This window comes from Pseudochaenichthys georgianus, chromosome 21, assembly GCF_902827115.2.
Source record: "Pseudochaenichthys georgianus chromosome 21, fPseGeo1.2, whole genome shotgun sequence".
Classification (NCBI taxonomy): domain Eukaryota; kingdom Metazoa; phylum Chordata; class Actinopteri; order Perciformes; family Channichthyidae; genus Pseudochaenichthys; species Pseudochaenichthys georgianus.
In genome coordinates this window covers 24075296-24088385 of record NC_047523.1, presented here as the reverse complement: position 1 = coordinate 24088385, position 13090 = coordinate 24075296, and the positions used below count along the sequence as shown (strand labels likewise).

At 41.5% G+C, this 13090-nt stretch overlaps 1 protein-coding gene across 2 annotated transcripts in view; it reads right to left on the bottom strand.

Moving 5' to 3' along the window:
- Positions 1–13090, bottom strand: part of LOC117466457 (coiled-coil domain-containing protein 148-like) — a 29210-nt gene that overhangs the window by 13598 nt on the left and 2522 nt on the right. For both annotated transcript variants that reach the window (XM_034109697.2, XM_034109698.2), the window contains exons 4-10: positions 11612–11715; positions 10306–10397; positions 10063–10214; positions 8613–8708; positions 8290–8471; positions 7741–7879; positions 2579–2785 (exon numbers count right to left, since the gene is read on the bottom strand). In XM_034109697.2, coding sequence (XP_033965588.1) covers positions 2579–2785; positions 7741–7879; positions 8290–8471; positions 8613–8708; positions 10063–10214; positions 10306–10397; positions 11612–11715 — 972 coding nt within the window. The remainder of the gene's footprint in view (positions 1–2578; positions 2786–7740; positions 7880–8289; positions 8472–8612; positions 8709–10062; positions 10215–10305; positions 10398–11611; positions 11716–13090) is intronic.

The following is a 13090-nucleotide window of genomic DNA, read 5'->3' as shown; positions in this document are numbered from 1 at the left end:
ACAGGTGCTGTGATTGTGTTGTTGTGCAATTGAATTATGACTCAGGTGGGGAGCATATTACCACTAAGATCTCACTAATTTGCAAGCCCATTTGGTTGTTTATTTTCCTCTTCCTTTTATTTGTTGTTGATTTGAGTTAAGCTTCGCTCCTGGCAGGTAACCCATGGGGTACAAAAACAATATGCAGAAAAGCAAACCTCTGAGGATGACCTGCTTTTGAATAATGGATCATCATGGTGACAATTCCATAAAATATAAATGTTGATAGAATTATAGGTGGCCCGCTAGCTCTATTGCACCAGCCTACTGAGAAATCATATCATTTACAGCACGCTTTGGGAAATAGGAATATCAGTTAGAAAGGGAGCTGATGTCAAGGGGGGGGGGGGTGACTCATGGTGGAGTCGGGAGGGTTGCTTGGGTCAGGGGGAGCAGCTGCAGGCAACAAAACATTAAAGAAGCAGATGCAACAGGGGGAGAATCCATCTTCCCTCACTGCTGCGCCGCTGTGCCGGGATGATCAAGGCAGTGGAAAGATAGATTGGATGGAAACCGGCGTCCGTCTGAGCCTCCACACAAACTCCGATATGTGCACATGCACTGCATAAACAAAACAAAATGTGTATGTGGAGAAGTCATGGAGTGATAATGTCAGTGTGAATTTGTTTCTCATTGCCTCAGAGAGCCAACTCCGAAATGTGTTTGTGTTTAGTTTGTTCTGCTTCAGATCTACTTAAACTGAAAGTCAAAGCCTGCTGTTGTTCTGAAGAATAAAGTAAAAGTGGAGCTTGAAGGTACTTACTGATGTCTTGAATAGCATATTACATCATTTTAAAAACCTGACATGTCTTTTCTCCCCAACACAAGTCGCTGCAGTCGTGGCAAATGACTTCATTCTGACAAAACATTTGAAGTGATCTTTGTCCTTGAATTTGCTTCTTTACTTACAGCAGTTGTCTATGGCAGTGAAGGCTGACTAAAACGACCCAACATGTGTTATTATGTCAAAGCAAACAAATCTCCAAGTTGTTGATTTTTAGAAAATGTAGGAGCACATGAACTCCAGTTAAAGTATCTTTAAGACAGAAAGAACTGCCAGTGTTTTTCTCCACCCATACGTAACATGCCCTTCACACTCTTCTCCTTTGAGCCTTTATAATACCGCCCTGCATGTTCTGTTACGCCTTAAGATTGCACGTACTTTAGTGCGGCAACTTTCTCCTTGAAGATGAGACAGTAAGCATTCATACAGTATGATAAAAACATCAACTGTCAACCTGTTATGAAACTGTCTTCCAAGAGAGAGAGAGTGATTTGAATGTCAGGTGACGCTTGACATTCAAATCCGTGATGTCGGTCCTAACTCCAAATATTTGTGTTTATAAGTGCAGTTTGTGAAATAAAGAGATTTGATTGCCTTGCCGGAAAAAGGCAATGAAGCACTAAAATAAAAGACTATGGTCATTCTAAATGGGGAAATAAAATGTAGGAGAAAATCAACGAATGCACAAGGAAAGTAGTTTAGGTGGGAACACATACACCTATTCCCGACATGGGGAACTCTGAAAACATCGCTGCAATAGTTGGTTTTGGAGTTCACAACATAAAGGACTGGACCTCTCATACATGTTCTTTACAAGAAGAGTGCCATGCGTGGATGCATTCCTGTTACAGGCTGGCATTACTGCAGAGTACAATTCCATGGCCACACAATAGATCTGAATTTAGGAGAGTTTGGTTGAAAAACACTGGGATTAGAAAGACTACTAATTGATGCAAAGCACATGAAAGTCCACAGGTTGCAGCGTGGAATGCCTAGGACCTTGTTCCTGCAAACTAAAGCAGGGCATGGCCTTCTGTTTAGTGATGTGCCCTGTTATTGGACAGACTGTTTGATGGCCCACACAAACCCTACCTCAGTACATCAGACTCTTGTTATCTAATCAGCCAAAGGACATCAGCACCAGTTTTCCCCCCCGAAAACTGACATACAAAGCAAATTCAATTTGTACAACACTGCATCAACAACACACAGATATGTTCCCATGAGTAACTTGTTTGTGGTGCGAATGTGAACGAGTGCCCCTCAGAGACAGCGACATCATGTTTGCGAGACCATCCTTATTAGCTTGTTTGCATTCACAGCCCATCCCAAGTGGCAGCTAAAGCGAGAGATGCTGTCAGGCAGCCTGGCGTAATATGCAGCCTCGTCAGCATGTATACTGTACACAAGCAGACAGCCAGACACTGCTGCCTGTCTGGTCCCCCACAACTAACACATCTACATGTGTGATGATAGCTGGGAAATGATGTCATGCTAACTTATATTGAAATAACGTCCTCTAATGTGAGAGTGTGCCATATAAATACACAGTAAACCACAGAGAGCTCATACTGGGTAAGCTGCAGAAGTATGAGATTAAACGTATACATCCACTTCCTGAAGGGAGACCATACTGGTCAGAGGCATGGGGCTGTAGCATTATCACCAACTTAAAAATGTGCTGCCTCATAAAGTCAGAAACGTTCCTGAGATGTGACGGCTCCTGGTGTGAAGGTGTGAAGGTGTGCCACTAACCTTCTCTCTGAGCTGCGAGCAGATGTCCTGCTGGTGCTGGCGGCCTCTGTGGAGCTTCAGCTCCTCCTGGTGGGCATGCCTCGCCTCCTGCAGGGTGACCAGGGCTCTGGCCAGCAGCTCCTCCTGATCCCGCTCACACTGCTGGGTCACCACCCTCAGCTGAGCCTGGGTCAAGCGCTGCCAGTCCCACACACGCTCATGCTCCATCTGGAGGAACCATGCACAGAGAAGGAAGTGTTTATTATTGCACTGTATCATTACTAAATGTCTTCACAGTGGTGTAATGTAACAACGTTTTGGACTTGTATGCAACATTTGAGTTACTTTGAGGTACATTACATGTGTATTTTATATAAATGCCAACTTTATACTTCTACTCCACTACAATTTAAATGTAAATATTTAACTTTTTACTTTACTATATTTATCTGACAGCTTAAGTTAGTTAATTTACAGATAACAATCTTTGCATGAAAAACACAAACGTATATAAAATATGGTGTGTTTTCATTTAACTAAACTAGCCCACACTTATTACAAAAACTGCTTTTGCAGATTAATCTCTTTTTATTTTAATTTTGAGTTTTTTGGTGTTTTCTTTTTGCATTTTTCTGCATACGATACTTTTATTAAATAATGTATTACTTTTACTACATTTTGCTATTCATACTTAGTTAGTTTTACCTTGAATAACATTTTTAATGCAGGACTTTTACTTAACTGATTATTTTAACAGTGAGGCATTACTACATTTACCTAAAATCAAGGATCTGAATACTTTCTCCTCAACTGGTTCTTCATATAAACTTTGAACGAAAATCAAAGACAAAATTGGTAGAAAATCAAGATGAAGGTAATGACCTCAAAGTGAAACACTGCTGAATTATACAATGTGTTGTAAGACATTAATGACAAACAATCAGAATTCCACAAACAGCCCCACATGATGTACTGTCTTTAACAATGGCAGCAGGGCCACAGGGGGAACTCTTGCGGCTTTCACACCAGCGCTTTTCAGTTTCTAGCTCCGAGCGGGAGCTTTTCTGGTTCAGCTCCGGTTTCCCTTTTCAGCTCCCGCTCTGTGCACACCGCCCACTGGCGCCCCAGAGCTGCCCCTGCTGCGTCATGACGTCACCGTTTACATCGCTGATTTGCCCCCCAACGGCAGCTCACAACAACAACAACAACTGCGTCGGGTCGATGATCGTGTTGCTTTTATTCACACGAAGCCAGAATAAATTGAATAACGACTTCTCCAACCTTATACTTTGCTCCAGAGTGCCGTGGTTCATTGTTTATTAATGTGTTTCTGCAGCATTTACCGACCGCTGCAGAGCTGGCTGTTCTTCCACAGAGTGTATTCTCCCGTTAGCTCCCGGTTAGCTCACACTGCAGCGGCCGCTCTAAAGTATTCACTGTCCGACTCACACAAGCAGCTGATGCATATCCCCAGTTCCCTTAGCCTAAGTGAATGTGTGTCAGTCTGAATTGACACTGTTTGGTATCACAACGCTGTTATGAAAGTTTCTCTGGTATAAAATGGGTGATGTTGGCATAGCAACCGAAGCTAAACTGACTACTTGCATCCGATAGCTGCAATAATACAAAACAACACGTCTGCCTCTCTCCACAATGATCGATAACAGTGAACGGATGGTCAAAGTAAGGCACAAATAAACAGACTCACACGAAGCCTGGTTAGTGTTGCCTGACTTTATAAAGTGTGTTTATAGGCACTACTGCTTGTAGGCAGGCATAACAGTCGACCCATGGGAGGTGGGTTTAGTTTCCTGCACGCCTCGACGTAACAGAGACGTAAGCGACGTCGCCTCTTAGCTCCAAAGCTCTTGCCTCTGGACCGACACTTTTTTGGAGCTGGAAATGAAGCGGATTCCGGAGCTAAGAGCCGGCGCAGCTCCGGTGTGAACTGGAAAACCCGGCGCTTTTCAGGCTCTAGCTCCGAGCCGGAGCTGAAAAGGCGCTGGTGTGAAAGGGGCATCTGTGTCAGATCTGGCTCTGCTGGTGTATCAAATGACCCCCTCTCTCCTGGCTGTGAAATGTCCTGAAGGGAAACAGTTCCTTTCTGTGTGAGGGCTGCCTGTAGCTATTCATCATTGTGTCAGTGCTCACAGAGGCTGCATCACTTGGCTGCTTCATTGGAACAGAGGGAATTATATTAATCTATGGGCTAATAGCGGCTAACTGGCGGTGGGAAGGCATTAGACGGCTCACTGGTTTTATTGAAAATGAGTGAGCTGACAGATCTGCCAACGGAACAGAAGTGCCAGAGGCAGCCGAGCAAATCCTGTTTATTAATGCACAACTTTAAAACTTTAGGAAGATCCACCCTTGGTTCTCATTTTCTCCTGTCCTCTCCTTCACTACCCTCGTCTTCCTCGTGTTTTTGTGAATGAGCGTGTTCACAGTGTGTGTGTGTGTGTGTGTGTGTGTGTGTGTGTGTGTGTGTGTGTGTGTGTGTGTGTGTGTGTGTGTGTGTGTGTGTGTGTGTGTGTGTGTGTGTACATGATTGCAATGTGTGTTGTTCACACATATGGGCTTGCATGCACTTTAGCCAACACATCAGACACAGTAGGTACGTTGAAGCATCCACCGCATTGTGTCTGCAGTGCACATTTAAATTGGCACGACATTTAGTTTAGGTGCTGCATTCAAATTCCCTCTGCAGATAGCGGAATACCTCAAGGACTGAGCCACACTAGTAAGGAGGAAAGATACAACTGGCTATACCCAAATTAATTCTGAAACGGTAAGAGGAAATGTTTCCACTATTGCCGTATCATGAGGGCATTACTACGGCCTCTAATTGTGATGAAAGAACATCAAAAAGTAAATGATAAGATACAATAAAAAGTCCCATCCAGTAGAGGGAGATGTCTTCACTAAACTAGCAGGAGTGCCTCCGTCTCATGTTAAACTGAAAGACTAGTTTAACTTTGGGTCAGCAAAACAAAAACACAGAAAACATGGCCTCAAACTTCAACATACAAATGAAAAAGGCTCTATGTTGAGATAGTGATATGTTCTAGGATTCAAGTTAGGAACACTGACATAATCCCAATGTTTTGAGATTAAGACAGAAAAGTAATTAAATGTCACTAATCTGTCTATACCCGCTGATTCTGCTCTATTTTCCTTTGGTAATGTCTCTGCAAGATCACACAGAGAAAGTGAAATCACACTCTCACAAAAAATATATTGTCTCAAAGAAGGAAACTTCTACCAAAATGTTCTTTCTACGACTATTCTTCTCAATTTTACCCTCTTACAATGTGAGGTTTTTCAAATGAGATGATACGCAAGCAATTCAATATGGGAGCTAATTTCTCACCGAGGCTATTAAACTGTTACACTGCACACACCCTTATAACTGTGGTAATGTATCACACCTGCTTTCTAGCTATAAAAATACAAGCTTTTGTATCTTGCATTATAATTAAAGATGACAAAGAAGCAGCAGAACTATCATCACCCTGAAATGATTGCATGCAAAAGAAAAAAGGTGAGAAAAAAAAAGAATGGCTAAAGAAGGAGCAGTCTGCAATGCTCTGAGGTGAGAAACCAACATAAGAATTGCTAACAGACTTCATAGAAATACAATACACAACATACAAGAGGGAAATATCTGTCCAAGCAGTATGCTGCTGAACAAACAGGATATTTATTTTGTAATGGAGCCAAAAATGTAGGTGCAGAGACAACTTTAACTAGGGGGTCATCCTTTAAGTTTATGTTTACTGGATACGAATCCATGTCAAATATAGAAAATGCCAAGAAAGCCTACACAAAAAATCCAAAATGTTTCTTAATCAGTGGGGTTTCATTTCAGCAACTCTATATCTATACCACTGATTACCAACTGCATTCAAACCAATGTAATTATGGTATCTGAATTAGACGGAGCCCATCAAGTCTTGCTGTTTTCTGAGGAAGTGAAAAGTGTGATAAAGACAGTTGAGAAACACATCTCTCCTTCTGGCGAACCCCCTAAAGGCTGAACGATCACAGCTCTAAATGCGGCACCCAGCTGGAACTAATACGAGGACAGGTCTCTGGGTGGGGGTGAGGTAGGAGAGCGCCGCTGGCGGTTGTCATGGCGATGCTAGCTGGTGGCATGAGCGAGGTGTCCACAGTGGGTGACATGGCACATCCTGCAGCGTGCTGAGCGGCTCATTGTCCAGACGGATCTGTGTGTCTCTGCTCAGCTCTGGCTCCTGAGCTATATTGATCAGGGAGCATGGGACTCACACTGCGGGGGGGATTTAGACTGGGGAGAGGTGTGTGTGGAAGTGCATCAGTTTACAGTGCACGTTAGTATCCAGCAACCTCGTTTGGCATGTATGTGATGTTTTGTGTGCAGTACAGTCAGGGAGAAAGAAATAAAAAAGGGCAGAGGACAGTAGTAGCCCAGATTGATCAAACAGGATCAATTCAGATAACCTCGAAATGCTCAGTGGGCAGCAGATCAGACTGTGGTTGATCAGCTTCAAGGTGTGCATGTATCGGTGAGAGTGTGAACAGAAATCCCCTTAAAAACATGGATTTCTTTGAGGAAAACGTCCCATAACCGATGATCATTTTCATTATTTCTTATTCGCTAATGCAGCCCTATCTGTACTTGTACTCTGTGGTTGTACTACCCAAGATTCAAGGCTTTATTGTCATGTGCACAGTAGCTACAGTGTAGATATGGCAATGAACAACTTAAGTCCCAGGCTCCTCCAACAATGGAACATGAATATACTGTATGGGACATAAAATAAAAATAAAAACAATACAAATAGTGAAAGGAATAACAGAATAGAAATAAAATAGTGCAAGAGAATGTTGTAAGATGTGCAAGTTAATACACATACAATAGAAATAATGCAAGAAGAGTCTATAAACACGTAAATTGAATATGATATATAGATAAATAAATTGCAAGATGCAAACAGATTTGACTTAAATCAAGTTTCGGGTACTTACTGTATGACCACTGTCAGTATCTATCTTTGATATTTTCTATATGTATTTGTGTGTATGTTCAGGTGACTGGTGAGTTTATGCATATTTGTATGTGTACAATATAACACGCATTGGGTTTTAGTTAAACTAAATAATATGCAAATAAATACTCTTTCTTTAACATATTTAGTACTGACCAGCTCTTGTTTAGTTTTCTCCAGGAAGAGTCTTTGCAGCAGGTCCATGTAGAGAGCTCTGTGGTTTGATCGGTCCTGAGTGTACTGAGACAGAGTGAACAGGAAGCGTTGGTGGTCATCTGCACACCAGCCACAGAACCTGAAACAGATTCCAACCAAGAGAAGACAGGATCACAAAGCAACATTTACACCTGACTTGAATTCCAAATGGTATACTGATTAATTGCATACTGCTCATATAAGCTAACAGTGCTATACAGCGCTGATATGGAAGTACAGATCAAGAGACAGTGACATAATCAACCTCCTGGGGAGAAACAGCTTGCTTCTGGGGAAGGAAGGGACTGTGCCTTTATGCTGCTGGGGTCCTGCTGAGTTTTTTTAATCTTTATTCTTGATCTTATCAGCTTCCCTGGAGTTTTGCCTATACCTTTATTTATCAAAATGGATGGCTGAAAATCATTAAAAGCCTATTTCTATGAAGACTTTAGTGAGATATTGAATGTAATGCCAGCATACATGTATTCAATGTTAGCTGCTAAATCCTACCTGTCAGTTGTCTGCAGTTGATCTTGGAGATCCTGCAGCCTGCTCTGGTATCTTTCTGATAGCGAGTGAAAGGCCTGGATCAAGGCGTCCTTCAGCTCTGGGTAAGGGCAGTCTGACTCCAACACTTCCTCTGGACAGCTTCTTATGATCACCAGATCAACTGAAGTACTAGTGAGATATTTCTGCAAAGGACAACTATCTTTGACATATATAGAAATGAAATGTTCACACGTTTTATTTGGACACACTGTAGAAATGGTTTTTAATCACCATGTTGCTGACACAGAAGGAGGATATCTATAAACCAGTAGTGAGAAATGTACCTCTAAGCCACAGCCAATGATCTCCTCCTCCAAAACCTGGTACTCTGAATTGAGTTTTGCAGTTATTTCATCTTGCTGGTCCTTCACAAAGTGTATCTGGGAATTCAAGGAAAAATCAAATTTGAAAAAAAGATTGTCATATTAAAAAAACAATCATGACAGCAGCAGTTGAATCTTATTGTGTCTGGGGGAAACACACTTCCAATGAGCTGTTACTTTACTATAAAAGGAATCATTTATTTGTTGATACTTCCACATCTAACCCTGCCCATCAAGGAATTACTAAAAAAAGGAATTACTCAAAAAATTGGGATACACACAGCAGACTGACGTGGTCACAGTAGTCGTGTATCACTTTATACCCTGTCATTATGCTATGACCGCTCAAATTAACAGTATTTATTTAACCGAGCCAGATTGTTGATTCAGAAACATATATCATGAGAATAATTCAGTAATAGCAATCAACCAGTAACTACGTATCTCCCAAAATGTTAAATATCAGAAGAAGATAAACAGTTAAGTTGCACAGCTCCATGGTTTTGTTGTACAATCAAAAAGTGAGTATTGCACTTTATACACACAGGTATTATGAGCCTGAATGGGATTGATGCATGATAAAAATGATGAATTATGATCAAAGATAGGAAAAGATTCCTGGATGGATGGACAGATGGACAGATGGACAGGGATATTAGCATAGTCAATCTATGAATATGGAGAAATACTAAAAGCTTTTATAATTTATAATAAAATATGCACAGTGAAATTATTATAGTTTTGGGATGAACATGGTGGGATGAAAAATAGAAAAAGATAACAAAAGGAAAAAGAGAGAACCCGAGGCTGGGTGTGTTTGTGTATGTTGACGGGGGGGGATTGTCCTATTGTGCCTATGCAATCATGTTTCTAGGGGCTGTAGGCCAACAAAAGTAGAGGGGGGTCATGGGAAAGAAACAAGCTTGAGGGATCCACACAGAGGAGACAAAATGGCTGGCAGGCAGCTCGTTCCAAGTTTGGTCTGTCTTTAAAGACCCCTGCTTACTCCCTAATCTCGCCATTCATCTCTGCAGCTTGCGAAAAGCCTCTGAGAGTCAAAAGCAGGCTCGGTGACTTCGGGAGGGATATCTAACAAACAAGAGATTCAATAGCAGTGAATATGACTTTGTGCAAGCTTAGATCTTTGTGTGAACAAGAAGGACAATTTAAACTTCTGCTGGATGTGCAGGAGAGACTGTTTTGGTACCTTAATAGTTCCCTAACATCTGAGGATATGAGCTGTAAGAAACAAATCCTCAAATCTTGAAAAATGTTTTTAAAAACCAGGTGCAGGAATTATATGTCTATTTTTCTGATCCTGGATTTAGAGATTTTGCTAGCTTTCTACAAATTAAGCTCCTTTATCAATGTCACGGTGGACACCCATCTTTATTTTATTTCACTCTGATACCTGTTGTTTAACTTCTTCCCAGTCGGATTGATTCGCGGTGAGATCCTGACTTTGTGCTTCACCCAGTCTGAAGCGCAGGTCGTCCTTGAGCTGAAGAACAGGCTCCACCGTGGCTTTCCTGAACGCCTCACGCTCCCTCTCCAGCAGCAGCCCTAAACCCCAACACAGACGTGCAAGGGCGCATGTGAGTTTTGAATTTATAAACAGTAACATGAAAATGATCAAACGGTTAGTGTTGTTTACCAAAATCTTGAAGGGAGAAGATGGCAGTGTCTGTTCTACCGTTTGGCCTGAGCTGTTGAAGAAAATCCTTGATGTCATTCTCAGCCTTCTCCCTGTTTCATGAGAGGAAGGGAAAACTGTTTTAAACACAACAACATTAAGTTACTAAGCCAACAATTAAGAATTAACATAATACAAAATCAGAATACCCGCTAAGACAGCGATAAAATGTCACTTCAAATGTTGAGTTATTAAAATAACCTCTAATTTATGGCAGATCTACAAACAACAAATCATTGATGCCTTTATGTGCTAAAGGTTGGGCCAATTTCAACACCTTCATTGTTAACGTTTTTAGATTTTATATTCATAATCTGAATCTGCAAACTAACTTGTAACTAGAACTAAGAATTTAATTTAAAATTACATTTAAAAACCCAAGTAACTTAGTAATGACTCAACATTTGTTAAGTACATGCATTTAGTTACCTTTCACCACTACATTGACTACTGGGATCCATCTCTGGAGATATGGGGACAGGCTGGGGACCAGATCTATCCTTCCTTCTGATTATCACCCACTATCTCAGACTCAACTGGAATAATCTTTCACAAAAAATGTGAACATGCTGTCTTGCTGTGGGCAGTATCACACCATCAGCCCTACGGAGAGCGCTACAGAGATTGTTGACTTGCTGCTCACTGGCTCGGGGGTTGACATGATTGTGAATAAAGGAAGTTACCATAGAGACATCTGCCTGATTTACCATCTGACAAGGTGGCTTTTGAATCCCATGGTATTTTTAACTAGATGTATACCTAGAGAGTTCCAAGCAGTAGCACCTCTTTATGAGTAGGCTCATTACTGAGGCTCACGCTTGTGTACATCATTAACCTTGGGTGGCTCAGACACAGTCATTACGCAGTCAAACACGCTGCACCCCAGAGCTAGCGCTGCCCTTCTCACTTCACAAGGCATGACACCGCTGGGGCCCCACACTTCTGGACGCAGAGGAAGCACGTTTCTCCATTCACTTGACTCTACTTTCACCACACAGCTCAAATACTCTACTCTGTTTCTCACCCTTACATTCAATGTCATCACTGCAGGACAATCATGTGGGATCTTCCATCTCTTCTCTTCTTGTTTTCTCCCTAATACATACAGTATTTCTTCCCAGGCTGCTGTCCCCTCTCTTTCTCTAAACCCTATTTTCTTCGTGCAGGGTCCTGCCTGGGCTCAATGGAGCTTAAGTGGAACGGTTGCGTGGTGTAATACCCAGAAAACTGCGGCAGATAATGACAGGGAGTAATAGGGGGCTCTTACTCAGCCTTTTGCAGCCTGGGGCACTCTCTGATCCACACCTGTCTGTGCTGCCGTAATACGGAGCTCTCCTTGGTCGCCTTGGCTGCACAACACGTCTTCTGAACCTATAAGATAAGGTTTAACGCTCAGCAGGAAAAACTCTGGAACTGAATCAGCATGTTAAAACCAATCACCACAGTGTTTGCTTTTCAATACACTTTAGCCGTGACATGTATTTCCTCCTACAAATAATTAACATAGTCTTGAAAAACCTGACTCTGTAAGTGCCTTAATGCATCAATTATCTGGGCCATTTTATAACATCGAAAAAGCACGAGAACCAAAGTGAATAAATCATGATGTTGGAACGGATGGTGAAACATAAAATAGGTAATTTTTGTGTCCTTTTAGCAGGAATAATTTCTCTTCCTTTACACACATCAGGAATAGGTTTACACAGGCATTGCTTCAGCCTTTATTAGCGATATTGTGCCTGTGAAAGACTCATAAACGGAGTTAATTCAACTGAAACGGTATCACTGTTAAAGCATGAAGGCAAAAATAAACAGCAAAATAATTATGTGGAAACCTGCATGACACGCATGAGACGCGTTTTTAGGAATAGGAGGTGGGGGGGATGTAAATGTCTTAATCTACTCTCATTTATTTTCTCTTTTCATTATGAAAGGACGAGGCCCTCCTTCACAGCGCTTTCCATGCAGCAATTCATTGTCTTCTATCAGCGTTTTTATACACAGGCTCAGATAATTGTTCAAAGGAATATCTCAAATAACCAATCCATGGGAACAATGCATTTCATATTAATAGGAAATGAAAAGGAGTTAATGTGTTTATCGTTGTCTTTAATGCGTGTCAAACTTTAGGGTCAGGTTCGTCTACAGATCCTTACCCTCAGGATGTCAAAAACATTTTAGAGTTATTCCAATCTACAGTGCTCGATCTGAAACAAGGGCTGTCTTTAAAGAAAGAGGCCAAATTGGGGTCATCCCTTGCCTCCTCCAGGCTAGGTGATTTACATTTGCATTGGTTGTCTAATAAACTCAGCTGGACTACAAAGAATGAGCCTGGAGCTAAATTTACATCAGCTGAACTCTACTCTCACTGTTACAATAACCTAATCCACCAATATAAACACTCTGAACGATCGAGGGCCCAGTACGGTTCCCCTTTCAACCATTTTAGTGGACAAATACTTTTTAAATGATTTGTATCAAACTGAGTCAAAGGAAAAAGTGTGCTTCTATTACTTGTAAACGTATATTTGCCACTCCACATTGTTTTTGAAAATGTTTGGGCATGACACCCTTTCTCATTGTTTTTGTTATCTCTAAAACAGCCTGTGCAGATTTGATCTGTTTTTGATACATTTCAGATACCTCTTGTGAATGAATCCCAACCAAGATATAGATAAACAACATTATGTGGTACTTTCCAGATCCATGACATAACCCTTTCAAGCTCCCAAATCAAAAATATGGA